Consider the following 27,580-nt stretch of genomic DNA (forward strand, 5'->3'; position numbering starts at 1 on the left):
TTCAAACAACACATATAACTTTTATTCACTCTGTAATACATGTGCATTCAATCAGACCAATCCAAGTACTTGAGCAATAAATTTTTCATAATATCATGTATCTCGAATAACTTAAAAATTATATGACTGAATCCATAAGGAATTTTTTACGAACATATTGTTGCACTAGTGGGTTTTTCACAAATTTTGGACAATGTCTGAAAAAAAAATTTATAATTAATGATATTGAAAAAATTACTATAATAAATTTCAATGTCGTAATATTTTATCACATTTAATAGTTTATAATTTTTTTATTTGAATAAGTAAGCCTTTGTGTGAAATATGGTGTAAGAATTTTGAGAGCAAATAATTTCTAATCCATAAGATGACCTTTTACTCTGTTTACAAGTAAAAAGAAAAGTTTAATCAAAAGCTTTAATCTTCACAATTTTTTGATATGGAAAATGCAACACAAACATGGAGAATTTGAATTCCATTAAAGAAACAATATAATTTTTGTATCCATAAGATAAGTTTTATTTTGGAAGTTGTAGAGTTACTTCAGAAAAATTAACATAGTTATTTTTACAAAATATTCGATTAGAATACTCAAATAAATACACATAGCAAATTCTGTATCATATGTGACAAAACTTGAGTATTGAAAATTATGCTATGCATTATTGCAGCATATTTATAGCCCAATTTTCCCCAGATGAGAACAGCAAATTCGTTGGAACATAAATGAGAAAAAGCAAAAGATATTTCTTCAGAAGATGAAAAGTACAATATGCACATACATGGTTCATACTCTTTGAAGTGAAAAAATTCAAGGACTATTGAAGCAGTTCCAGGCAAAATTAAAAAATTCAAGGGTGTTCATATTGTGGTTGATAAAAATAATGATTTTTTCAAAAAAATGATACTTGGATTTTTTTATTTATGTTCCACGTTTACTCATTTTAATTTAGAGTTTGAAATACTAATTTATTAACGATAAATAATTTTCAAAACAATTATAGTTCTAATTTCAGCTTGTAGGCAATATTAAGTTCTAAAGGACTTGCTTAAAAAAAATTGTAGTTTTATCGAAGGACATTCAAAAGAAATCATTTTATGTTTGAAACATTATTGAAATGTGTTTTCGACAAAAATATCAGAAAGGACATAGTCACATTATGTAGGGTGACCATATGACCCAAATTTCTCAGGACATTCCCGCATTTTCACATAAAATTTTGCCATCTTGAAAAAAAAATATTCATATTTATTTCCCAAATTTTCAATAAAGCCATTTGAATTTTTATTTTTCATTATTTTCATTTCAGTATTTGTTTCAATACTGAAATTAAGTATTGAAATTATTTTTCATAAATTATATGATAATTATGACTTTAAATTTGTATTTTCATTTCACATATTTGTCTTGTTGACATTTTTCCCCCATAGAATTTATTACTGCTTTCTATCTGCTAAATCTATACTGCTTTAACACAATGGTGCTTCATTTTCTGTCTTTGGTGATTTTAGCAATAACTGGCAACTTTGCTTACCTTTGGCATAAATTTTAGTGATAATATTGTCGATTTCTTCATATTTTTATTGAGAAAATATGGTCAGCCACATTTATGCAACAGACATTTATTAATATATTAATTCCATAGTTTAAAATACTTTGAAGCAATATCTTAAGCTCAGTGTTTTGCAGCCAGATTTTACACATCTTTTTAAGCACAGAAATACCTGCATGACCATATATCTTGTTTTGAACATTGTCTCGTAACTCATCATTGGTTGCTCCACTCATTTTCGCCTCAGTTGAACATGGTTTTGGGGGGGGGGGGGACGATGACAAAAATTCATGGAAGAAATTCTCTCTCTCTTTCTCTCTCACACACACACACACACAAAATTTCAAGCACTTATAAGCACTTGAAAATGATTATTATTTTTTTCAAAGACTGCAATTATTTTTCAAGGACTGTATGAACCATGAAATAGTTCAAAGAAAAGAAACAAACACTAAATCCATCATGTGCGATTTTTGGGCAAAACCTCTGTTAAAAAAGACAATTTTTGTCTCCACATAAACTTAGGCCAGGGTAAGACAAAGAAATTTGACTTACAGCCAACTAAATGACTTTCTCCTCAGATCGAGTTTAATATATGCCCTATAATGCTATATTGTTATTTATGTGTGAAGCTCAAATAATCTGAAAACTACTTTCTGTTTTGGGTTCCACTAGACTTTACTCATTTCAACTCGGCTGTAAATATTGAAATAATGTTTTTCGTGATCTTGTAACGTTTTTTGAAAAAAAATCATGAAAATCAATCAACGACTGATTGAAATAGGAGTTAGGATAAATGAGTAGCCTATAGAGAAATATATTTATTTATGGAGATAGTATGAAGGACCACATTATTTGAATATGAAGGAAAAATAATATAAATTCAAAATGAGCAGATATTTTAATGAGCATTAAAAATGTGTAAGAAGAAAAACTTACTTCAATGATCCGAATATCACATCTAGTAAATTCTTTCTGAAGAAGGTAAACTGCTGAAACAGAACTTGTTGAAGATAAGTTGATTTCTTTCCATAAGTTAAGTTGCAAATCGATGTCTGCAATAATACTGAGCAAAAAAAAAAAAAAAAAAACCATGAATGAGAGGCTATTAAAGCATCACATTAAAGACAAATTCTAAAAACAGAAAAGCACAAAATTTCACTTCATACCTGATTAAAAATGGAAGAAGTGGATCTTTCATAGACAGCTTTTTGACACTACAATTCAGATCTTGCAACAGATACCCCTAGATAAAAATGAAATTATAAATTTTCAAGGAAGAGTGGGGGGGGGGGACTCTTTTCTTCAACAAAGTTCACAAAAAGTTAGTCATATCATATATTTAACATGATTTTTAAATTTTTAAAACACAGATGAACCAAAATTCATTCAAGTTGCTCTTGCAAACCAAGTATAAGAGCAACCAACATTCATGTGAAAGAAATGAAATGAAAAACACTCAGTAAATATAGATTACAGTACTTTTGAAATAACTTCTTTTCATTCTGATGCAAGAACAATCTTGTTGGGTTGCACAAAAAATTTTATTATATTATTTTTATTTATCATATTTTATTGTGAGTGATGAAAATTTTCTGCTTAACACATGACTATTCGAGACATTATTATACTTTTAATATTTGACGTGATCTTTATGGCATCTCATTTTTTCCAGCATGCCGAGAATGTATCAGACTTCGACATTTAAACAGCTGCTGTCCAAATATTTTTACAGCATGCCGGCTAATGTGGAGAAATACGGTATATTTTTATTACATGACACACAATTACTATAGGTGCTTGAAGTAGTGTAGCAGATGATAAAAAAAAACACAGAATACATATTTACCGTGTATCTAGGACCTTGGTATTTACTTTCTGCCAAGTTCAAAACCACTATGGATGACTGAAAATATAAATGCTATTACAAGAGGAAAAAAGAAGAGGTTGTACATTGAAACTTTCTTTGATAAATATACCTACTTTCATTTATATATATACCTCATTAAGAATAGATTAAATAAAAGTTCAAAATTACTTAAAAATAATGATACCTTAGTATTTTTGGGAATCAAGTGAGTTATCTCACAGGGAAGTCGATATGAAACAGCAGCTATGTGCATCAGATCTTGAGATAACAAAGGGTTTCTCCTGTCATGCTCCACTGCAATAGTCTCACTGTGAATACAAAATTTCATAATGCAATAAATTTCAATATTTACATCATATGTGGTGAAACAACTTTTATCAAAGAATTTAAAATGTGAAAATATAACAGTCAAAGACACGGTAGAGAAAGGAAATGATAAACTCACTGAAGATTTCTAGGCATTATAGTGGCAAGAACTCTAAGCAAACTTTTTGCAAACAGCTCCTCCTCCACAGAAAACAAAATTACAACTAAATTTCTTGTCAACAGAGAATACAGCAAACTTTCACTTTGATTAACAAGTTTAAGGATTTCTAAAGTGAAATTCTCAATCTCTGAAATTAGAAGAAAAAAAACAGAAAGAAAACAATAATTTTAATTCCAAGGTTAAAAAACAAAAATCAAACATCTATCCAACAAAAATAGAAAAAAATCTTGTTAAAATGAACTCCTCACAACTAGACAAAACGTTCCATTGTATAATGGAAATTTTGAAACTTCATAATGCAAAATTATCTCTGCATTTTCTCAAAGTTTATTGAAACACTGAAACTCTAAGCCAATAAAGTTAACACGATTATTCGAGAAATAAAATCATTCATTCATTCATTCAAACCAAGAACAACTTTAGTCTATTGCCATAGGCAATTTACTACTGACAGAGTTTGCCAGAAGAATGTATGTGCATATATTTCAGTGCTGCCATCTATGAGTGAAGTGTGAGGATGGAATATTTGTACCATTTCAGGCCTGTAGCTCTCTGTGGCGAGACTTTTGACAGGGAGATAGACTCGCATGAAGTTGGGCACCACAGAAAACAGGAATAGTCAAACGAAAGCTGTCTTCAAAACGGCTGCTTTTTTTTCAGTTGCCTTTTGTGAAAGATAAATGGCACTAAAACTCATATGTTGCAAATACAGTGATACCTTGGCTAACGAAGATAATTCGTTCCGGAATAATGTTTGTTATGCAAAAACTTCCTAAGCTGAGGCAGTTAACCAGCTGATGAACCCAAAAAGTGAAAATTTGCACATTTGTTTTGGCATAAGGGGGACGATATATGAATGCAATTTAGTGGAGATAATCAGTGATATATTTTGTTACAAGATCAATCACAGTGGTGCAAAATGAAAATTTGATTTTTGTAGCAGCGTTTATCAGTTTTGTACCTCTAAAATTTTGGCAGTAAATAAAATGCACAATTTTTATATATATGCATTAGAACACACAGGATTACTTTTTACTTTAAAAAACAGTGTTATCTCAGCTCAGAAGAAGGGGTGCCCTCCAAGGCACAAAATACATAGAGAATTGCTCTAAAAGAAACAATTTATTTTTAAATCAAAAAATCTTTGAGAGACTTCTTGATATTTATATTTTTACATTGATATTTTTACTGATATTGTAAAGAATGTAAAAATATAAATATCAAGAAGTCTCTCAAAAATTTTTTGATTCAGATTTTTAATGAGATTTTGATATTAAGAGAGATAATGATTATATAAATTGGCTCATGCACTTCAATAAAAAAAATTAAGTTTTTATTTTTGCGCTCACATCTCAATGCTAATTTTATTGAGGTGAATTTTTTCAGAGATTCACCTCTAAACACAGACATTTTAACATATGGTATTTCAGATTTCAAAAATAATTTGAAAATGAGTGTTTTTAGATTTAGCTTGTAGACTTGGTAAGCTCTAATTAAAGAACCCCTTGGAACAATCATTAGGAAAGTAATTATTTTTTCTTGTTTTTGCCACTGATGCGAGTCTAAGCTGTGCTTTTGTTCTTTTCTTTTTTGAACGTTTGATCTTTGCTTCTTTTGATAGAATTTACTAGTTTCATATTTAAAATGATAAGTGTTTCTTTTTGAGTTCACTCTTGATCATTACCTCAGTTTGATTCATCATACTTTGAGATGACTTCTTTTTCTGGGTCATTCTTAGAATATTTATTAGAAATCCTAAGAGATTTAATAGAGTGATTGAAAACTGTAGACTTAAATTATTTTCAACTTAAACTATAGTAATTTGAGCTATAGAATAGCGATTAAACTATTAGAAATTTAATTGAATGATTCTATTTTCCCAAAAAATTCAATTTGAGTACATCTGTTTTCACTCCCTATTTTTCACCTATTTTGTGACCTTTTCCTCATTTCATTATTTTTCTGGGGTTTCATCACTTTTCCATGATTGTAGACACCCTGAATTTATTGACGCCATTTGCATTGCAACTACTGATGGTGAAGACAGATTTGTCACTGCTGTTTTTCCAATGTGATAATACACTCTTTCACAAACATTTCTGTTTTGTTAAAGGATAAACAAATGTTTTGTCCAGTACAGCCAGTCAGGGAAAACTGATGCTCATTTGATCATTTTTATCGCACCACGGTCATTTTCTGCATATGAGGGCTAATTAGACCGGGACCTACAATTTATTACTCATTCCAAACGGCAGGCTTGTTTTTATACTTATCAAGAGGGTGGTGCACTAACCCCTCGATGGGGGACTCCCTGCGGTAGCAATAGTTTCTGCGGTCATGTCGCCATTTGTGTTGTACCCGAGTCAGGAAAGTTTTCTGACAAGGATGAACCGGGTATCAAACTCGTTACACCCTTAAATATCCTTTGGTACTTTAGGCGAGTATCTTAACGACCTGGGCTACTACGCCAAAAAAAACTGATGCAATTTAAAAAATAATTAACGTAAGAAACACATAAATCAAAGGAGTCAATTTTTTTTCGTAAAAAAATAGCTGGAAACAGCCATTGAAGGTATTTTTAATTGTTCTGTGGATGAGTGGCAATTCGCATAGTTTGACCTTATTTTATACATTGCCAGAAGCCTGGGGATGCTTCAAGCTAATTCTATTTGTGGGCACAAGAAATAAAATTGCGGGGAGGACAAATGATGTTATCGAAAAGTCTGCTTCTATTGTGATGCAACTTTAAAGTTTCTTGAGGGAAAATTTTGTTTTTGGCACAAGATGGTGAAGAATTGAAGAGCTTTGCTGTTTTTGTAGGAAACGGCCAAAAATTGTAGCAAAATGTAGCAGACAACGAAAATTGTAGCAATTGTAGTAGATTTTCTATCCTTGCAATCAATACAGTCGAAATGAAAAAGATTTTTTTACAGCATACACATGGCGAATCAGGTACATACACCTTTTTAAAATATCTTATACTTTTTTAAGAATTGACAATGTTTTCGAAGTTGTTACATTCAAATCTAGACAAAGTTAGTTGTCCACAGTTCATATTGATTTGCACTTAATTAATATGATTAACACTTTGTTGATTCCTCCAACTGATTGAATCAAGATAATCAGTCAACCTCTATCCAGCTGTATGCACCATCCATTGGCAAAATATCTTCTTCAAAAGTAATGTCATCAGGTATGGAAGGTTTTTTACCCTATCCAAACAGTCGTCAAACATTCAAGATATTCTTCTATTTTTGTTTTTGATGTTTCGGTAGATGTAAGAGTTTTGCATCGACTGCACTATGTGCATTACATTTATGGTGATAGGAAATTTTGTGATGGAATTTTTAGTTAGAGATCGAAACACATTCCAATTTTATTATTACAGAAGGCAGAAAAATGGTAATACTCAATATTTCTTTAAGCTTTTCGTTTTGATCTACAAAATAGTCCACAAACTATATACAATAAAAACGTTTATTGATCTGAAATAAATATCACTATATTATACTGTATAACATGGTTATATGCACATTAACATTCATTATAAGTTCATAGTGGGCATATCCGAACAATTTATTTCACCTAATGGACTTGATTTGTCTCCAAATTAATTAACCTTTCATTTAAACCCAATTTAATTGATTACATTGCCTTTACTACTGAAAATTAACAGCTAGTCATAAATAAATAATGATAAAGTGAAAAAATATATAGAATAAATTCTTAAAAAAATTGTAATTTTAAAACTTAAAATGAATAACAATATCATTGTTTACAAATTCACAAAACAGATGCAATGAGTGGGTTTTATTTTTATAAATTGATATGCACAATTATTAAATATCACCATGCTAAATGAAGCCCTCCGATTCCATACCATAGAAATTTTGGACATTTTTGAACAAAACATAACTGCAAAGTAAAAACTCTACTTACCTGGAAAGTCCTTTCTCAGATGATCGATCACATCCCATATTTCATTCAATGGCACAACATGACTAGATGTGTAAGAAAATAAGAACATCAGATATAAAATTAGCATTGAGATGTGAGCACAAAAATAAAAACTTAATTTTTTTAATGAAGTGCATAAGCCAATTTATAAGTTCATTATCTCTTGGTATCAAAATCTCAGAAAAAATCAATGATTTTGAACTGCTATTTAATTGCACATTTAACTCATAAACAATCTGGAGGGGAGTTTCCAATGAATTGATGCACACAGGAAGGGGTTGCATGTCCTTAACATGCCTATTGTAAAAGCTATAGAAATGCATGTTAGATGTGCTGTCATCTGCCTTCCATATTGGAGAAAAAAAATAGCAAATGCCTGAACTATTGTGTTATTTAAGTATTGTGTAAGTTGGAGAAAACCATGAAAAATTAAATTCAGCTAACTGCAACTGTGCCGCAGGGATCAGATTCTCGCATTGCAAGCCCATCATCAATGGTACACAGTGACAGTGATTTTGGACTGCATGAAAGTATGAACTGAAAAAGTACTCACAATGAGCTGTAGATGTGATTTCATTCTCTCACCAACACTTTAAAAAAACTTAATTTAAACTTTTTCAGAATATATAATGAAAAAACATAATTGGCATCCCCCTTTTTTTCAGTAAAAGTCCTGTAACATCACTCCAGAAGTTTGGGAGGAAAAAAAGTATTGGAATCATACTAATATATCTATCTGTGCCATACCATAGTCATTTTATGCACACAAGAAGTAACAACAGGATCTACAGTTTGAAACTCAATCTGAGTAGCTATGCTTTCATCACTTGGATTACCATATTAATATGGTCTCTTTTATAACTAGTGTTAATCTTACTTAAATGAACAAATATAAGAACCAAGAGGTAATAATATAAAAGATGGAAAAAAAATACCAATATTAAAAAAACAATAACAACTAAACACTAAGAATTTTAAAAGTAGTAAAAATGAGTTTACTTCGAGCAATGAGAGGTATCACAGTGATTTTGTTCATTTGATTCATATTTCTTAGAAACATGAAGATTTCCTTCAGCACCATTACAAGCAGCAATAGAAAAATCATTGGATGAACAATTGCTTTTACAACTGCTGTAACCATCTGTGAATAAGAAAAATTTCATGATAGTAGCACTTGAAAAAGCATGAATGATGATGAAACATACTTTAACGAACCTAATTCCATGAAATGGAAATAAATCTATTCATGTACAACATACACCACAAACTCACTAATCATTATTAAACTTAAGCATTAAAGAGTATGAATTTCCGAGTAATAGGTTAGTTGATCATTGTGCCTTGTTTTATGAACTATCTCTCAATGATTCAGAATAATAATAGCAAAAATACTACTATGTGAAAAAAACTGACAAATAATTTTCCACCATTTTTAAAGTAAGAAAGTAGTTTGAATGTTTTTTTGGTTAGAAAATGCAAGCTTGATAACATTTACATGTCGCGAAAAAGATGATGAACAACACTGAATAATGGCAAATGAGCTACATTTTGAAGTGCTTTCAGAAGTGATATAGCCATTCGGAAAATAGTCCTTTCCCAAAGAGACAACTCTGAAGTGACAACAGTAACCTGCCGAATTCATCAAAATAAATATGCTTTCTTACAAACAATTTCAGCAATTTAACTGTCACATATTGTCTTTGATTGGCTACAATTGGTTTTCAATGATTTCCCAAATTCTAAGATCAACTGCAAGCTTGCTTGCCCCATTGCTAAAGAACTGTTACAGACAGCAGCAGTCAGACACAGTAATGAAAAAAAAATCATTCAGCTCGATGTTGTATTAAATTGAGGAGCTTATTTTGAAAATGGGAACATTTTCACCACCACTGAATTTAAAGTAGATGTAAAAATTTTCCCTTCAGAATGGACTGCTTTACAAAAGTGGAAAATAGCAAGTGGTAGCATATTTGAGTGGTAGAAGAATATTTGAATACTATGTTTCTTGACGTTAAAATCATAGAAAAAATGGAGTAAAAAATAAAATAATTATTAAGAATAATATTGATGCATCTGTGTTAGGGTACAACCCTGTTAATGATAGAATTATGTCAATCAGAATAAAAAGCAGTCCAATAAATATAACGATCATCCAAGTATATGCGTCAACAACTGATGCTGAAGAAGTTAGTGATGAATTTTAAAATATACTACAACAAATAATTGATCAAACACCCAATAAAGATATGTTGATGGAGATGTGGCAGTTCCAGGTACTACAGGAAACTTTGGGCTTAGCAATAGGAATGAAGCTGACAAAAGTTAATTGAATTCTGTTCATCAAAATGATCTTTTCATTGCTAATACATACTTTAAGCAGCCTAAAAGAAGAATGCACACATGGACATCACCAAATGGCATGTACAAGAACCAAAAAGATGGAAAAGCTCTGTGACAACATGCAAGACTTTGCCAAGTGCTGAATGTGGGTCTGATCACCAGTTACTCATTTCAGAGACGAGACTTAAAATAAAGAAAATCAATAAAGGAAAAGCGCCAGCTAGGTACAGGTTAGATAATGTACCAGAGGAAAATAGAATTTCAACAAGAAGCCATTTTAATGAGCTTGATCTAATAGATAGAAAACCAGAAGAACTCTGGTCTGATATTAAAAATATACTAAAGGAAGAAGCAAAGAGAAATATTACATTAACTAAAAAGAAAAAAACACCCTGACTGTCAGAAGAAGCTTTTGAAATTGCCGAAAAAAGAATAGCTAAGGCTGCTGGAAAAGTAAATGAAACCAAGGAATTTAATGCACAATTTCAAAGACAGGCAAAGAATAATAAAGAGATTTTTCTTAATTCAAAATGCAGACAAATTGAAGAAGACAACAGACTAGGGAGAACAAGAGACCTCTACAGGAGGATTAATGAAATCACTGGCAATTTTAATCCACGTTTCGGTATCATTAAAGGCAAGAATGGAAATATCTTGAACTCTGAAAAAGACATTGTAAACAGATGGAAAGAATACACAGAAAATCTTTATAAGAAATCAGATAGAAAGATAATAAATAGCAATATAGAAATAAATCATGAACCACCAGTTACAAAGGACGAAGTCAGATGGCAACAAATCAACTAAAGAATTGCAAAGCTCCAGGTATTGAAGATATTCCAGCATAGCTTCTGAAAAAAGCAGGGGAAAATATTATCGATGCACTAACATCCCTCTGCCAACAAATCTGGGAGAAAATAGAGTGGCCCAAATACAACGCCACAACAGGCAAAATACCCAACGAGGTGGCTGAGAAAAAGATAGCCATAAGAAAGACTGAAAAGATCTATATTCACACCCATTCACAAAAAAGGTGATCTTAGAGAATGCTCCAATTACAGAACAATCTCCCTTATACCACATGCCACCAAGATTCTACTAAAAATTGTTCAGAAAAGACATGAAACCATTACAGAATGAGAATTAGCAGTAGAGCAAGCAGGTTTCAGAAAAAATAGGGGAACTAGAGACTAAATTGCCAATATAAGAAGGATAATAGAGGCAGCAAAAGAACATCAAAAGAAGTTATATTTTTGTTTCATAGATTATACAAAGGTCTTTGACTGTGTTGATCATGATAAGGTTTGGGATATTCTTGGAATAATGGGAGTGCCTAATCGCCTCGTCTGCTTGATCAGAAATCTATATATTAACCAAGAGGCAAGTGTAAGAACAAACTATGGCTTAACTGAATGTTTTGGAATTGAAAAAGAAGTTAAGCAAGGATGCATTCTTTCCCCCACGCTTATTTACTCTCTATGGAAAATATATAATGAGAGCATCAGATTTAGAGGAATTGGAAGCAGGTGTTAAAATTGGCGGTAGAGTGATCAACAACCTTAGATATTCTGATGGCAGAATCTGAAGAGGACTTGAAGATCATTATATCAAGAGTAAAAACAGAAAGTGAGAAGCTTGGATCAAATAGCTTGAATCTAAATACCAAAAAAAAAACCCCCACAAAGATTATGACTACAGCAGATATTCACAGTTTTCAACTAGATGGCAAAAGTTTTGAGATTGTGGACAGATTTGATTTCCTAGGATCAAGAATTGTAAAAGAGGCATGCACAGAAGAAATAAAAAGACGAGCAGTTCTGGGTGAAACAGCCATAAGAAAGCTTAATATAATAATGAAAGACAAAGATATCAGAATGAAAACAAAAATTAGGATTATAAATGTGTTGGTCTTTCCTGTCTTAATGTATGGATGTGAGAGCTGGACACTACAGAAAGCAGATAAAAAATAATTGATTCTTTTGAACTTTGGTACTGGAGGAGAATGCTTAGAATTCCATGGAGAGCAAAAAGGACTAATAAATTAGTTATCAAAGAAGTCAAGGTTGACTATTCTCCAGAAGCCACAGTCACAAAACAGAAACTATCTTACTCTGGTTGCATAATGCATAAAGGTAGTTCACTAGAAAAAATGATAACACTTGGAAGAATGGAAGGAAAAAGAGAAAGAGGCAGACCAAGCACCAAATGGATAGAGGAGGTGTTACAAAGCACCCGAATGAAGCTAGCACAACTGAGGCATGCTGTGAATGACAGACCAGCTTGGAGAGCCATGATCTATAGAGTCAGAATCGACTCAATGGTTCCTAACAACATGTTTCTTGATCAACATTCAAGGGAGTTATCAACATTTAGATTTAGGAAATGTACCATTTTGAAAAAAAAAAAAATTTGTGGAAATTCACATTTTGATTAAAATTGAAGTCTGAAAAATTGGAAATTTCTATGTCACTTGTTGATTCCAGAAGGTTTTGCTTAGCCAAGGAAGGTACCCTTACTGTCCTTCCGTGAGCAACAAGAGACACAATCATTCTACAGTGGAACCTCCCATTGCACAAACACTCTCATTAACTGACACCTCCACTAATGGGCACTTTCTTGAATTACGTCGATGGAACTGACAATGTATTTTGTACTATCCATCAACAGACACTCCTTGTTAGCATACGAAACTTTCTGGGCTACAGATGTTTGCTATCGAGAAGTTCTATTGTAAAATGCGACTTTGAAAATGCTTAGGAAAAATGTGCCGATTTGGAAAAATCTCTTAACGTAAGTAAGACAACCATTTTTTATGTTCCCTTTTCAATGAAAAATATCAAAGTGAATGATCAAGGTGAATATGTTCCTTCCTGTAGAAGCGGCTAACTTTACATTGTAATTTCTACCAAAAGTATTCCTGTTTGAATAAATCTTGTTGCATAATCTGACAGAGCTCATTCTAAAAATTTAGAAACTGTTGAAAAGTTAATTTTAAAAAAATGGAAATGTTGCCTTTTGAAAAAAATAAGCACCTCTATTAAACTTAATGCTAATTTGAGAGATAGACAACAGCACAATAAATCATTTGATTAACTTGATATTAATTATTGGCCCATCATTTTTTATGTCACAACTCATTTCTTCTTGGGGGATTAAATGATAGCAAATTGCCCAACAGTGATAGACAGGGTTGGCATGCATATTGCACCTTAATTCAATTATATGTATACTTCTTTTGTTCAAAGAAGGTATCAAATTATACAAATACAAAAACAAGGCCACAACAAGCAAAATCCTCAATGAGGTGGCTGAGAAAATAAGGTTTCAGATTTTACCATCATTTCCAGCAAGAATAAGAGAGTCTGTATTTGAGAAGATATTCTGGCTGAAAAAGAAAATCAGAAAATGGATAAGAAATAAACAAATTTACATAATTACAGGAGCATAAAAATGACCAAATTCTAAATTATGTTTACATTTTCACAATTTTTGATGTCCTGAAAACAGATTAAAATTGAAGTAAATGGTTTGAAAATTTAATGGCAGTGAAAACATGAAATTAAACAAAATGAAAAATACATAAAAACATTGAAGTGAAAAAAAAATTCCCAACAAAATTATAAAATATAAGGGTCAGTTTAGATAAAAAGCAGCAAATCAAAATGGATTGCAATTTGCTCAGTATAGATTAACTTTGATACAGCTTAGTCATGCCATTTTCACCTCATATATTTAAACATAATTCACTGAATACATCTCAGCCCAAATACTCATTTTCCCATTTGTTCGAAAGATATATTGTTTAAAAACATTTCAAATTGAAGAAAAACAAATAGAATTTCTTACCTGGTTAAAAAATCAGACAAGATGCTGATAGATTGTGAAGAAAAATCATCTAAATATTTTGAATCAGAGAACCTATGTAGCTTCCAAGACATGGGGAGTGCTATACACTGAAATTAAAGACCATTAATATATATGAATGAATTAAATCACCAAGCAGAAGCTTCACAAATGAAAACTATATTTTTTTTAGAACATAAGATTTACAAGTTTATTCTGTTGTAAACACCTTAGTAGAAGCCATAAATGATACATAAACAATAATTATGAATATGTGCCAAAACAGATCCATTTGCCTTTAAAATATAAAGCAATATTTTTTTGAAGCAATGTAAAAATGAAAAATTGACATACTATTTTTAATAAAATATTTATATAACAGTTTATTAAAATTCATGAAAATTATTGAGAGAAAGTAAAAATTAAGTAGATGAAAAATACATTCAAGTCGCTCATTGTAATTGTGAGGTGCACTTACACATTTTGGATCACATACAGAGTCTTTATTTCTGAAAAAAAAGAGAAGCTTTAATAAGATGTTCAAACTTGGATAATGAACTTTTTAAGATGAAAATGTGATTTTAGAAAACCATTATATGGCCTGCAGGAGAATATGCACTAAAATAAAAAAGCTTGGTATGTAGTCCCCACCATTGTATGGCCCACATTATCAGTTTGTATGTCTTCTTCTTCCAACTGTTTCAGCAGGAAATGAGGGTGGGTAAGCAAAAATAGAATAAGATATTGGGAAGACTAAAACAATTTTTCTGTGTGGCTCCTACATAATTTAGGATATCATGGCCCCAGCCCAAGGCTACAACGATGCAATTATTCAATGATTACGCTTCACTCATAGTTTGAAAACTTGATGGCAGTACTATAAAAACCATAAGAAGCTTCACGTTAGGTTCACAACAGATACATGCATATCTTCCAGCAGGTTCTAGGTCTTGAACCACCTGCTAAAATCTCTTTGTTGAGATAGAGTGGGGGGCGGGGAGAGCATGATCTGGTTAGTAGCCTTGGAACCAGTTAATGATAGTTACTTCAATTATTTGGTTAGTTTTTTCTACCAGTCTGGGAAATTCTCTTTTACTGCCACTGGTCTCCGAGGGTAAAAAAAGTGGACGAACACAGCACTAAAGGATGTATAGTGTACAGACATTATTTCTCTAATTAAATTGTGATCACATATTCTTAACAATAAAAAGACAGTTGAGTTTAAAAAAATACATACACAGAATTTGTTCTCATGCAAGCCCCAAAGAACATGCAATTACCTGGAAAAAAGGGGAAAAAAATCAAATTATAAGTTTGAACAGACAAGTGCATGGTTTTTTACTCCATGACATTTATGCAAAGTTACACAATATTACACTTTTTTGAAGCAAACAGAAGTTTTGACTTATCTAATTACATACACATGCACACACACACAAATGCTACATACATTTCTTTTAAGTGAAAATTTTATTATTGAGTAGCTAGAAGGAATTCCTGTATGGAAATTATGATAAAGATCTGATGTCTTTCCATTTGAAAAAAAGATAACGAATCACAAGGACCATAATATTGAAATATATCTTGGATTTCTAATTTTTTATAAAAAGAATGTAAACTTTTGCATCAATTTTTCCAATCTCCACCTGAATTTGTGTTACTTGAGTGAATACAATAAAGTCATTCTTTTTTTGGATGTTTCGTATTAATTTACATTTTTAAATTACATTATCAGCCGAATATTAAAATAATTTCATTATAAAACTATGTAAAAAATGTTTTAAATAAATATTTCTAATAAGTATTTAGACTTTGAATATTACAAAGAATGTATAAATACATTAAATTAATACCCATTAAAAAAATGAAGCTCATATAAACAAATACCTCTTGAAGTTTCATTTTGTTGGCTGAAATTGGTGCAAGAAGCAATATTAGCATATTTTCTCCTGAAATGCTGAAGAAAGAAAATTTAATAATATATAATTAAATTGTCATATTTATGTTTTGTTATTAAAGAATAATACATTTTATAATTTAATTTTTCAAACTAATAATTTAAATTTAAAAAAGTGAAATAAATAAGGAAAGATGTAAAAGAAAACATTTAAATATTTCTCTAAAGCATTTTTGTTATAGGAATTTGTGTGCATAATGAATTGACAGATTCAAATCATGTTAAATTTTTACTAAAAAAACGTTGAGAGAATTAACATTTAAATTTAATATTTATTTTTAATTTTGCAAGTCAAATCAAGGTTTCAATGATTTCACAATCATTAGACAATTTGTATTTAAAACATCATCACTGTATAAAATTTATACTTTAAATTATTCACACACAATCAACAAATAAAAGCATACCTTATAAATTTGATTTAGGTGATAAACAGACAACAGTATTCCTCCAGGACTAATATGGTAAAGATTCTTGAGATGCTTATCAAAATTTTGCTGTAGTGGTATTTTCAACTGTTTTGGCTGTAACAAAATTTTTAACTACATAAATAAACTAACATTTGTACAAAATATAAAAAACAGATTTTGAATCACTGATGTGATCATACACGATATATAAAGACATGAAATGTAAAGCTATTTTGGGATAATATTTAATGATGATTCCTTGAAAATCCTTACAATAAAAATTTATGAAATTATAAATGAAAACAAGCATATTCACAAAGAATGAATTTAAAAAAGAACTGCGAAGGTATTTAAGATATTTAGATTAAAATTTAAAATACAGTCGAATATATTTTGGCACTATAGTTTACTCTTGACACCAAGGTAAGTTCTGTAATCACACTATACATTAAAGTTTTTTTTCTTTCAAGCCGAGAACAACTCAGGTCTATCGCCATGGGCAATTTACTACCTAGTGAGTTGTGCCGGAAGTGTAAGTATGTGTACCTAACAGTCTGAGTGTGTATGTAGTGTTGTGTATGATTTTTTTAGTGCTGCCATCTATATCTCAGAAGTGAAGTGTAATGACTGAATATTTGTACTGTTTGCAGGACTGTTGCTCTCTGTGACGAGACTTTTTAACGGGGACATCGGCTCGCATTTGCGCCTTGAAGTTGGGAACCAAAAAAAACCAACTTCAGCCGACCACCACTGGGGTGACGGTGGGGCTCGAACCCGGGTCCCCACGATGCGAGTCCATCACTATGACCACTCGACCACCACAGCGGCTATACATTAATGTTGATAATTTGTGAACAAAAAAGTCATCAGTAGCTTGCCAGTTAAATTTGGTTGCAGACCCAACTACTGATATAGTAGATACCAATGGCTATCACTAGGGATGGGACCAATAGTGATTTAGCCGAATATTGAATATTCTGCTAATGTATTGGCCGAATACAGAATATTTTGTGGCCGAATATCAATTTTCTTGAAATCTGACAATTATAAATAAAATTGGCATTTTTAATTGAAAATAAAATTATTGGTAATTTCAAATGATATTGAATTTTACTAATGCAATTTATTATTTAAATAAATATATAAAAGTGATAGATGAGAAATTTTTATTGCCATGATACTGACAATGAAATTTAATGACGATATATTGTATTTTAATATTACAGTGATACCTCCGCTAATGAAGATGGTTCATTCCAGAATCACGTTCGTTAGCTGAAACATGATTTCCCATAGGTTTCTATGGAAAATAAATTGATTTGCTTGCTAATTGAAGGCTAAAATGAACAGCTTCAAAATTGTATAAATAAGAATCTAAAAGAGGATGAGAGATGCTTGAAGATATTATTTACTTCACTTTATATACACACAATTGTGTGTGTACTTTTGTTATATTCTTGTCTAGATACGCCCTTCAATTAGTGAACTTGTTTAATTCATGCTCACCTTCACATTATTACAGTAGAATTCTATTTTCAGTTTCATGTTTTACTTATCCTAAAAATTCACCCTGAAATAACTTCTTGCACAGAAACTAATAGGTATGCACCACACAATAAAATATAATCAGTAAATTGTTAATTTATGAAAAAAATTCTAATTAAAATGATTTTTTAAAATTAGTTTGTTGTGCTTAGATTTACACAGATATTCGGTCGAACCAAATATTCTGCAAAAGGGCAGAATAGGCTGAATACCGAATAGTTGCCGAATATTCGTCCCATCTGTAGCTAACACCATGTAGGTCAAGAAACCAGAAGTGTACAAACTTTTCAATCTGCAGGTCAGATATGCATGATGGCTACCATTCTTGTGAGCCACTAACTGATGTACTTGTGTTGTGTAGATGATCTTTTTAGGAACAAATTTTTGCAGGCTGGGTTGAACTGCCTTGCAGGCAGGGGTGTCTTAAGAGCATCATGGGCCCCTGGGCCAAGAAATTCTTCTGAGGTCCTACCAAGCAAGTTCTCAAAAATTTCAACTAGCTCTCATTTCTGTGTGTGAGACCCCCTTTTCTCTTGAGATGCCTGGGTGAAACCATGCCTTAAGACAGCACTGCTTTCAGGCCACATTCAGCCCATGTGTCAGAGGCTTATACATAAACAAGCCAATAAAACATATGAGTACATATGATTTTTGTCTGACTGGCATATACCTACCCATTAACCTCAAATTATATATTACATTGTGGTAATAGAAAGTACAATGAATAATTTATTATGGTCTATGTCATGAGAAATGTCCATGAACCAACAAAATTTGGAACTTATTACCATCAGGAAGAAAGAACATCAAATATCAAACTAGAGTAAAATGATATGCACGTCTTACTTTGTAAGGGATATCCTCCGAGTTATCTACTTGAGCTATCAATTTTGATGGGCCCAACTTTAAGTTCAATTGTTGTACTAAGTCTTCAATCACGAGGTCAACTTCCTCTATACACTTAACATTCAAAAACAAACAAGCAAAGATAAATTATGTTAACTTCTTAAATCACTTAACTTTACAGTTATTAAAATATTTCCACATTCATTTGAAGCAAAGGTTTTTGATGTTCTAGAATGGAAAAATTGCTTTACAACTATGAGGAATTCAATATTTTTTCATTTAGCATAATATTCTTTTCGTAACATTACATTTTTACTATCATAAGCTGCTTCATGGCTGGAGATATTCATTGTGCACCTATTTATGTTTTGAAGTACAGTCGAATCTTATTACAACAAACTCCAAGAGACAGGAGAAATCACTTTGTTATAACAAAATTTAGTTATAAAAGAATTCCAAGTTTTTGCATTGTTCCTATGTAAACTTATCTGGGGGATTAGAAAAGTGTTCTTTAAAATGAGATGTTTTTGCTGAAACGATATTCATTAAAACATGATTCGACAGTATTTTTTTTTTAAGCGAAAATATCTACTAAGCTATTATGGGGAGCCACTGATTAACCATGAATCGGGCAAGGGAGCCACAGGTGACAAAAGTTTGAGAACCAGTGATATATAGTCAAGTTAATACAATAAAACCAACTGAAATATGTGAGCTCCTCACAGCAAACATATGACAGGTTGTCATGTCATGAACATCGTAAATAAAATATGTGTTAGTGCTCTCACAGGCAGTACTTAGTTTTGTTACAATATAGCAAAAGAAAAGGATTTATCTGATTTTGACTGAAAGCACATCACATTATGGACTAACGACTATGTAATTGCGACTATGGTTGGCTGTTTTTTTATAATGTTATGTGATAATTAGTATGAAAAAAATATAGATAATCCAAAACGAACATAACTTTGAATCTTCAGCATGGATAGGGAACCACACACTCCCATCAAAAAGAGCGAAAATATTAGTTTACTTGTAAACTACTTATCTTAACAAACTATAGATAAAACAATTATTACCTTAGTGTCCTTCACCGAAGATAAAATATTCTGGATATCTTTCATACATGACTCTATAAGCCTGTTGTAAACTTTGAGTCTTTCCTCTGGGTTATCACACTTATTTTGCAAATTAGTGTGCGATGATAAAGCTACATAAAATAATAAATAAAAAAAATGATACAATGAAATTGCTAACAAATGAAATGAACACAAGAGTATCGTTTAAAAAATTAATGTTAGTGAAATTCAGGTAAGAACCACGAAAACATCAGTAAAAAAACAGAATCATAGAAGTCTCTTTAGTATGGAATCTTCTTATTTGAGTGCTTAGTTGTCAAAGTTTACATTCCTCTGTTGGGTTTATTTTATACCATGACACTTTTTACAAACAATGATTAAATTTGAAATATTGGTGTGCAGTAATGATCTAAGTGAAAACATCTCTAATCAAATTATTTAAGTAATGAAACATGGATCGACAAAAATTAGGAACAACTAATTAAATGTTCATAAAATTAACATTCCCATTAAATTACAGAAAAGTCATTAACAGGAATTTTCTTACAGTAAATAGAATGAATAATTTTTATTTGCATATTTTTTGAACATTTTTAACTAAAATAAAATTTCCAACAGGTTTAAGAAATTTACTCTCCCTCAAACATTTACATATATTTTGTTTGTGCTCTTTTTGGATTCAGACAGCAGTTTGTATTTTTTGAAAATATTTTTAATGAAGATAATTTAACACAGAGTTTACATGGAATATCTCACAACACAAAATAGATTTTGCACTCACTGGATTTTGTCAGCTCCAAATCTAACATCAATTTTTCAAGACCATCAACACAAAATTTCCTATTGCTATGCTGAATGGATGAGGAGGCCTAAAAATATTAATAATACGCACCAATTCTCAAGAATTTCATCAATCTGCTCACTAACTCAAAAACAACGATCATTTTATGAACAGAAATTAAAAAACATTAAAAAGCAAAAAAAAAATCCCCTTAGAATTTGATTACTTAACTAACCTCAGCCAATGATCTGAATACAGCATCTGAAACTTGCAGAAGTTTGCTAGAAGGAAAATAATTGATAATATTAGCATTGCCTCATATTCAATTAGGCACAATCTGAAAGCTTATTATTTATGTTTCGGAACAGCAATCAGAATGTATATAACAAGAATTATTTATAAATATTTTTACTGATTCCATCATATTTCTCCCAATCAATATACACATTCAATTGGTTCAGGAAAAAATACAATAGTCACTCAATTCAAAACATAAACACAGAAAGTATGATGAAACCTAAAATTTCGAATAAAAAAAAAAAACCTTACTGCTTGTCTGCAGTCACATAAGCAAGGCAGAATGGTCTAACAAAGCCCCTCGCTTCTGCATCATATAGAGTAAAATGATTGACCTTGAAAAAAGAAAAATCAGCATTTTATGCTAATAATAAAATACCAGCCATAATAAAATACAACCAAGACAAATTATTAATCAATCATAAAACGGGAAAAGGTCATCTTGATCATAATGACAGTTTTATAGGTCATGCCAGCAAAATCAACAAATTGGGTTTACTCGTTATTGACTCACCTCAATTATATGAAATCATTTTTATTCTGTCTCTGGGAGAGACATGATACAAATGTCTGACTGTATATGCATATAAAATTGAGATATTTAAGCATACAGTGAAATATTTTGTATATCATCCAAGTTAAATAGCTTGCATAAAAAAAAAAGATGTAACAGCACTCACAGCGGCATGGACATCTGTCATAATATCTGGAAGTAATACTTCTGCATCTACCATAGAGACATCCTTGTTGCTTGAAGAGAAGGCAATATTGTGTTGTTGTTTAAAAACACACTCACTCAACAATTTGTAAAAATACATAACAAAATTATTTAAAAAAGACAGAAATAAGTAAAAGTACAACAATTTTTACTTAGGAAATTGCAATGATTTTTTGTTTCAGAACAAAAATCATATAAATTATGAAAAAGGATTATGGATTCACAGGAAAATTATGTGACAGTATGAAAATGGACATGGAAATAGAAGTTGAATTTTAGAATTAAGGTCATGGTAAAGGAAATTTATACACACCTTCCAAATTCCTGGTAGTCAGTAGAAAGGAGCCGTACACACAAAGCATTAAGATTTTTCACCAAACGCTGTCTTGGAGGGATGGTGAACTAAAATAATAATACATAATCATTCGGATGTGAAGTGTATGCATAAAATAATACAGTGGAACCTCCATAACGGACACTTTGGAAGTCAGTGGAACAGGGCCTTGATTTAATTCACAATATATTAATGAACACTCCCCATTAGCACCTTCAAAAATCTTCGTCCCACAGTGTCTGTGATCAGGAGGTTTCACTGTACAAGACAGAAGCACAATTTCAGGCAGAGAAATAAGATATAAATGAGATTAATAATAGTAATCATGGGCCCCTGGGCCAAGGAATTTTTCTGAGGCCCTACCTGGCAAATTGTTGAAAATTTCAATTAGTTCTCATTATCAAGAGGCCCCTCTACTTTTGAGGGCCGCAGGCCATGCCCAGGTGGGCCCATATGTTAAGACGGCAGTGATAATAATTATCAGACATACAGGGTGGGCAAAAAGTCTGTAGAAACTTTAAAAATGAATAAAAACAGGAAAAATAACCAAAATAAAAAACGGTTTGCAGGGTTAGCACCAGTAGGTCACTGGAATTTTTTAAGACGGGGGAGAAAAACCCCCTAAAAAATAGCCGACAGGTGGTGCTGGTACGAGCGACTTCAGTGGAAATATGCAAATGAGACGGTTATAAGAACTTGTGCTCCTAATCCACAAGCAGTTCACTATTGTAAAACATGTATGTGGACCTACTGCACTCTGCAGTTACTGGATTTGTGACTTCCTGCAATGTGTTATCCCCTGTGGTAGTGGTCATGTGGAACACATACTGCTGTAATAAACGATTTGGAGGCATTCTGTTCATTATTTGTGCATGTTTTCTTTGACCTGAGTATGTCAGCGGCACTTATCAGTGTTTTTTTCCTATCTTAAAAAAAGTCTTGTGACCTAGCAATGCTAATCCTGCAAACCGATTTTTATTTCGGTAATTTTTCAGGTTTTTATTCATTTTGAAAGTTTCTACAAACTTTTTGACTACCCTTAATAATTTCAACTGATTTACTTTTGCTGGTAAGAGAAGCAGAGTTCTTGTTAATTAAAAAAAATTCATAGAAATGCATAGAGAGATAGAGCTTTTCCTTCATTCCCAAAATATACTTCAGTTCATTTAATACGATACTAGCTAAATACCCGGTGCTGCCCAGGTTTTCTTCAATGAGGCTTTTAGGATCACGTGATATCTCCCTCTCTTTTTCTTTGAGGGACATACAAGCCATGTCCAAGTTAACCAATATGGCAACTTCCTGCAGGACTCATGGAAGAAACAAATCTAGATTAAAGAAACATAGAAATGAATAGTTTTTTTAAAGGGGCGATAGGTATTTTGATTTCTCCCCCACCCCTCGAACTTCAAGCTATCCACCTGCTTATTTTTGCTCCCGAAAATACTTAGTTAAAGCTGTGTAATTTCTTCAATGTACTTTATGGGCCCATAATTAATTTTAAAACAAATACAAATACAAATACAAATACAACGCCACAACAGGCAAATTGCCCAACGAGGTGGCTGACTTAAGAACATCATGGATCCCCGAGCCCCTACCTACTACTGCTACACCACACATGCACCCCCCCCCCCCCCGCGGAACCCCCCAATGAATCGGTACATGCGGGAATGTGCGTGTACGTGTAGTGCAACCTGACGTAAAGTTTGTTTCTGTGTAATGCTTGCTATGTGTAGTGCTGTCATCTGCCCCCAGTTTTACTAACTATGAGTGAAGTGTTATGGTTGAATGATTTACCGTTGTAGGACTGTTGCTCTCTGTGGCGAGACTTTTTAACGGGGAGATCGGCTCGCATTTGCACCTTGAAGTTGGGAACCACAGAAAACCAACTTCAGCCGACCACCACTGTGGGGTTCGAACCCGGATCCTCGCATCACGAGTCCGGCACTATAACCACTCGACCACCACAGCGGCTAACCTAAACTATATGAATTTATGCAGTTGAATATTAAAAGGCAATACGGAGACATTAATTTTCATACTTGAGAAGATATAGGCCTAAATAAAAATTTGAAATCAATGTTATTGCATGGATATCCAACTCAAAAGTAGATCCAGCTAATTACTTCATATTTAATCTCCTGGGCTTCGTATATCTCTAAGCGAACTCAATATATTTCAAAAATCTAGAGTTCAGTACAATTTTTAAAATTATTGATGTGGCGGAAAACCCCACTAAATTTCCACAAAAAAATCGGCAATTTTAACACTGATTTCTATGGGAATCATATTTTGCTTGACCCTCAAAGTGATGCTGATTATGATTCTGACGTCTATTTAAAAAGCCTCATTACTGGAAAGATTGAAAAAGTTGCAAACAATTATAAGGAATAAACTATTATACATACACTGGCAGCATTAAAGAAGTGACAAAAAACATTGTAAAGGCATATACATGTCTGAAACGCATTACTAGGGAACCATGGTAACCAAAGTAAACGTTCCGAAAGTGATTGTTGAGGTCCAAAAAACCATTATTGCTGACAGTTTTTTTTGCCCATTTCGGGCATTTGCCCTGCTCTGACGAACTTTTAAAGTAGCCTGTTGTTCAAGTCCGGCCCCATTTGGTATATATGCAAAATTTGGTGACGATCGATCTAAAATTGTAGAGTTGTATCTAGAGAACATACACACACAGAAAATCAATTATATATATATATATATATATGGATGAATGAATGAAAAAAGTAGATGCAGTATACAGAGCTGTGCAATTTTACAAATAACTTTTAACTCTGCTGGCTCATTTAAACCCACAACCTATAAAGTTTTTTCTTCTTATGTATTTCTTTTGAGTCCAGTTAAAAACTTGAATTGTACTCAACAAGGATGTAAAAACCATGTGAAATTCATCAAACTTTCGCTGTACGAAATGGAGATTTGAATATTCAAACTACTGAAAAAACATTAAAAGCAGCTTGTGCTACTAAAAATTTTGTCATTCCTCATGCCAACAATGGCCTAAGAAGGAGCTAAATGCTGATAAAAATTCTACTTAACTTACAATGGGATTAGGCCCAGAGATTTCTGAACATTCAGCTATCAGAACAAAATCTGATTTTGAACAAGGCCAAGTTTTGAATCCACCAAACACTGTTGTCACAGGGAGGAAATCGGCACAGACAAAATCATTTTCTTCATCTTCAAGAAGTATCACTGGGAGTTGTGCTGCACTAGACTCTGGTGATGAAGCAATTGGCAACATTTCAAACATCACAGATTCCAAAGGAATGTCCAGCTCACAATTTCATAAAGTTGGATGGACAAAAATCACAGATTAATCTAAAAAATAAAAAGGCATAAAGTAGAAACAATAAATATATATATATATTATTCAATATAATTAAAAGTGACTTAACAACATCTATAGATATCACTGAATTTTTTTACCTGTGCCTAGTGCTCTTTCTAAAGACCTGTTCACACACGTAAAATAGTTTGTACTTATGTCAAGTCATTAAGTACTTTAAAATGTATGCAGACATTAAGGGTTGTCTACATGTCTATCGGTTGTTAAGTTGCTTTTCTGTGATTTTCCAGCTTCGAGGAATGAATGCGTGCGCACACACACACATACCACACTCCCATTTAAAAAAGTCTCTTCACAGAGAGCAGGCAGACAAACAACACGATACTTACATGACATGAAAATTCAAGCATTTATCATCGCACTTCAAAACATGGAAGACAGTTAGCAGCACCAGCAAGAATACAAAACAAGTGAAATACTTCCAACATAAATATGTTAGAGGCCACATATAGGCCTACACTCAGAATACACATTCTGACATGCACGGATTTGTTAGAAATTCTACGGAGGCATATGTATGAGGTGCATGTATGTTTAAGTAGTAGTTATTAAGTTGTTTAGTACAAGTAGTTTATACAAGTAGATAAACCAGCGTCTATTTTTTTTTGGTTAAGTAGGTGCTATGTGCATGCACTAGTGGGGACTACTGCTTATTATCTAATGTTTATTGATAGTTCTGAGTAGTTCTACTTCAACTAACAAATGAGAATTGACTACTGGATCACCTACTTTGGAACAGTTTTTTTGAGCACTTGACAACTGAATATAGTTAACTACAAAACAACTCAACATGGGTAAACAGGCCTTTATTCTGTATTTCTTAACTCGGGGTGTGATAGGACACATTTGGAGATACAAGAGGCTTTTTTTTTCTCAGCTTATAACTAAGGAAAAGAAAGTTGTATCACAATGATGTATTGGTTAGGAAGCTTGCCCAAATCACTAGAGAACTCCGTTTTGATTCCCAATGGCAACAACTAACTTGTCTTTTACAATTTCCTCTCTCCATTAAATCTCTTTTCTACAAGAAAGTAATTTCAAATGTGAAAGGTAGAAAATGTGAAATGGAGTAGGAATAAAAATATAAATTTAAGTTTACTGAGGGAACAAGAATATGAATCAAAGAGTTCACTGGAGAGTGGGGGGGGGGGGGGGGGGGAGGTCCAATAGAAAGTTTAAGAACCGCTGTCATACCATCTACAGCCTTGCTGGGCTGATGATGCTTCTATGCACACACAGAATTTTCAAAACGCAAACACTATTTACTGCATAGTATGTCATCCTTGCTATTTTATCATACTATGCAGGTAAAAAAAATAAAAAATAATTTCGGAGGGAAAAGTGTCCTGCACAGACAGACAGATATGACTGCTGACCGCCCAGAGAGACCATCTTGGGATGGTTTGCGCTCTTTCTTAAAGGGATGGACGGTCTCTGAGAGAGTTTCCTGCACAGTATACTTTCGGGGACATTAAAAATTTTGATAATGAACAATTTCAAGATTTTTGTTAAATCATGATACAGTCTTCTCTTTCAAAGTTTCAATGGCTATCAGCATTCTTTTCAGCTGTCAAGGACAGCCTATCTTTGAGCTACCCTTCAAAACAATAAGTTACACAAATGAGCTAATAATGGGCAAAATGTAAAAATTTACTCGAGATTTGCTTTTTTCTATGGAAAACAAAAAATTAGAATCAATATAAAATAACACAATAATTATTTTGACAGTTAAAACCACATCATGTGGTACCTGGATTGAATAATTAGGAGGCTGAGCCCCTTCACAATATACGGATTCAAAGATTAAAAAAAAAATCCGTGCCCCTATGCACCTTACATCACTTACACTTTACATCCAACACAAACAAAATAGTAGGATTAAGTAACATAATGTTTGAACAAATTGTTTCTACATTAAAATTGCTTTTCGAGATGATACATGGAAATCTACAACCACCAAAACATTGTTAAAATCGAATATTTTCCTGGATATTAATTTACCCGAATAGTAAATCTTGCCTTGATTAGGGGACTAATCTTTGTATTATAAGACTACATAACTGACGTCTTCGATGCTCTTAAAGACACGCTCCCGCAGAGCATAAATAATTAGGATAATGAATCATGAAAACACAGCGAGTCATTTTTTCTTCTTCAATGCGGTGATTTCAGTTTTTAGGCGTAAACAAA

The 27,580-nt window shown here is 32.2% G+C and overlaps 1 protein-coding gene across 1 annotated transcript; it reads right to left on the reverse strand.

Moving 5' to 3' along the window:
- Window positions 1–27,563, reverse strand: LOC149076590 (uncharacterized). The gene is made up of 23 exons (XM_089244185.1): window positions 27,392–27,563; window positions 25,085–25,362; window positions 21,997–22,085; window positions 21,646–21,715; window positions 21,218–21,300; window positions 20,904–20,949; window positions 20,669–20,756; window positions 19,888–20,018; window positions 18,809–18,922; window positions 16,415–16,531; window positions 15,938–16,007; window positions 15,288–15,330; window positions 14,529–14,559; window positions 14,054–14,160; window positions 13,543–13,592; window positions 8,867–9,008; window positions 7,850–7,911; window positions 3,869–4,037; window positions 3,608–3,731; window positions 3,403–3,459; window positions 2,723–2,799; window positions 2,493–2,619; window positions 1–197 (listed from the first exon to the last, which is right to left on the reverse strand). Exons 2-23 carry the CDS (start codon window positions 25,292–25,294, stop codon window positions 147–149), a joined length of 2,058 nt encoding a protein of 685 aa, XP_089100311.1. The 5' UTR covers window positions 25,295–25,362; window positions 27,392–27,563; the 3' UTR covers window positions 1–146.
- Window positions 27,564–27,580: the final 17 nt, after the last annotated feature.

Source organism: Pholcus phalangioides, unplaced genomic scaffold (genome assembly GCF_987345545.1).
Source record: "Pholcus phalangioides strain wild (caught in Gottingen) unplaced genomic scaffold, Ppha-v1.0 ptg000015l_1, whole genome shotgun sequence".
In the NCBI taxonomy this organism is placed as follows: Eukaryota; Metazoa; Arthropoda; class Arachnida; order Araneae; family Pholcidae; genus Pholcus; species Pholcus phalangioides.

Excerpts from the sequence above, each read along its gene's own strand:
- LOC149076590 (XM_089244185.1), bottom strand. The coding sequence starts at position 25,294 with ATGTTTGAAATGTTGCCAATTGCTTCATCACCAGAGTCTAGTGCAGCA. Across the intron at positions 21,716-21,996 it reads GACTACCAGGAATTTGGAAG|CAACAAGGATGTCTCTATGG; the intron begins GTGTGTATAAAT and ends CTTCTCTTCAAG. Across the intron at positions 20,757-20,903 it reads TATTCAGATCATTGGCTGAG|GCCTCCTCATCCATTCAGCA; the intron begins GTTAGTTAAGTA and ends TAATATTTTTAG.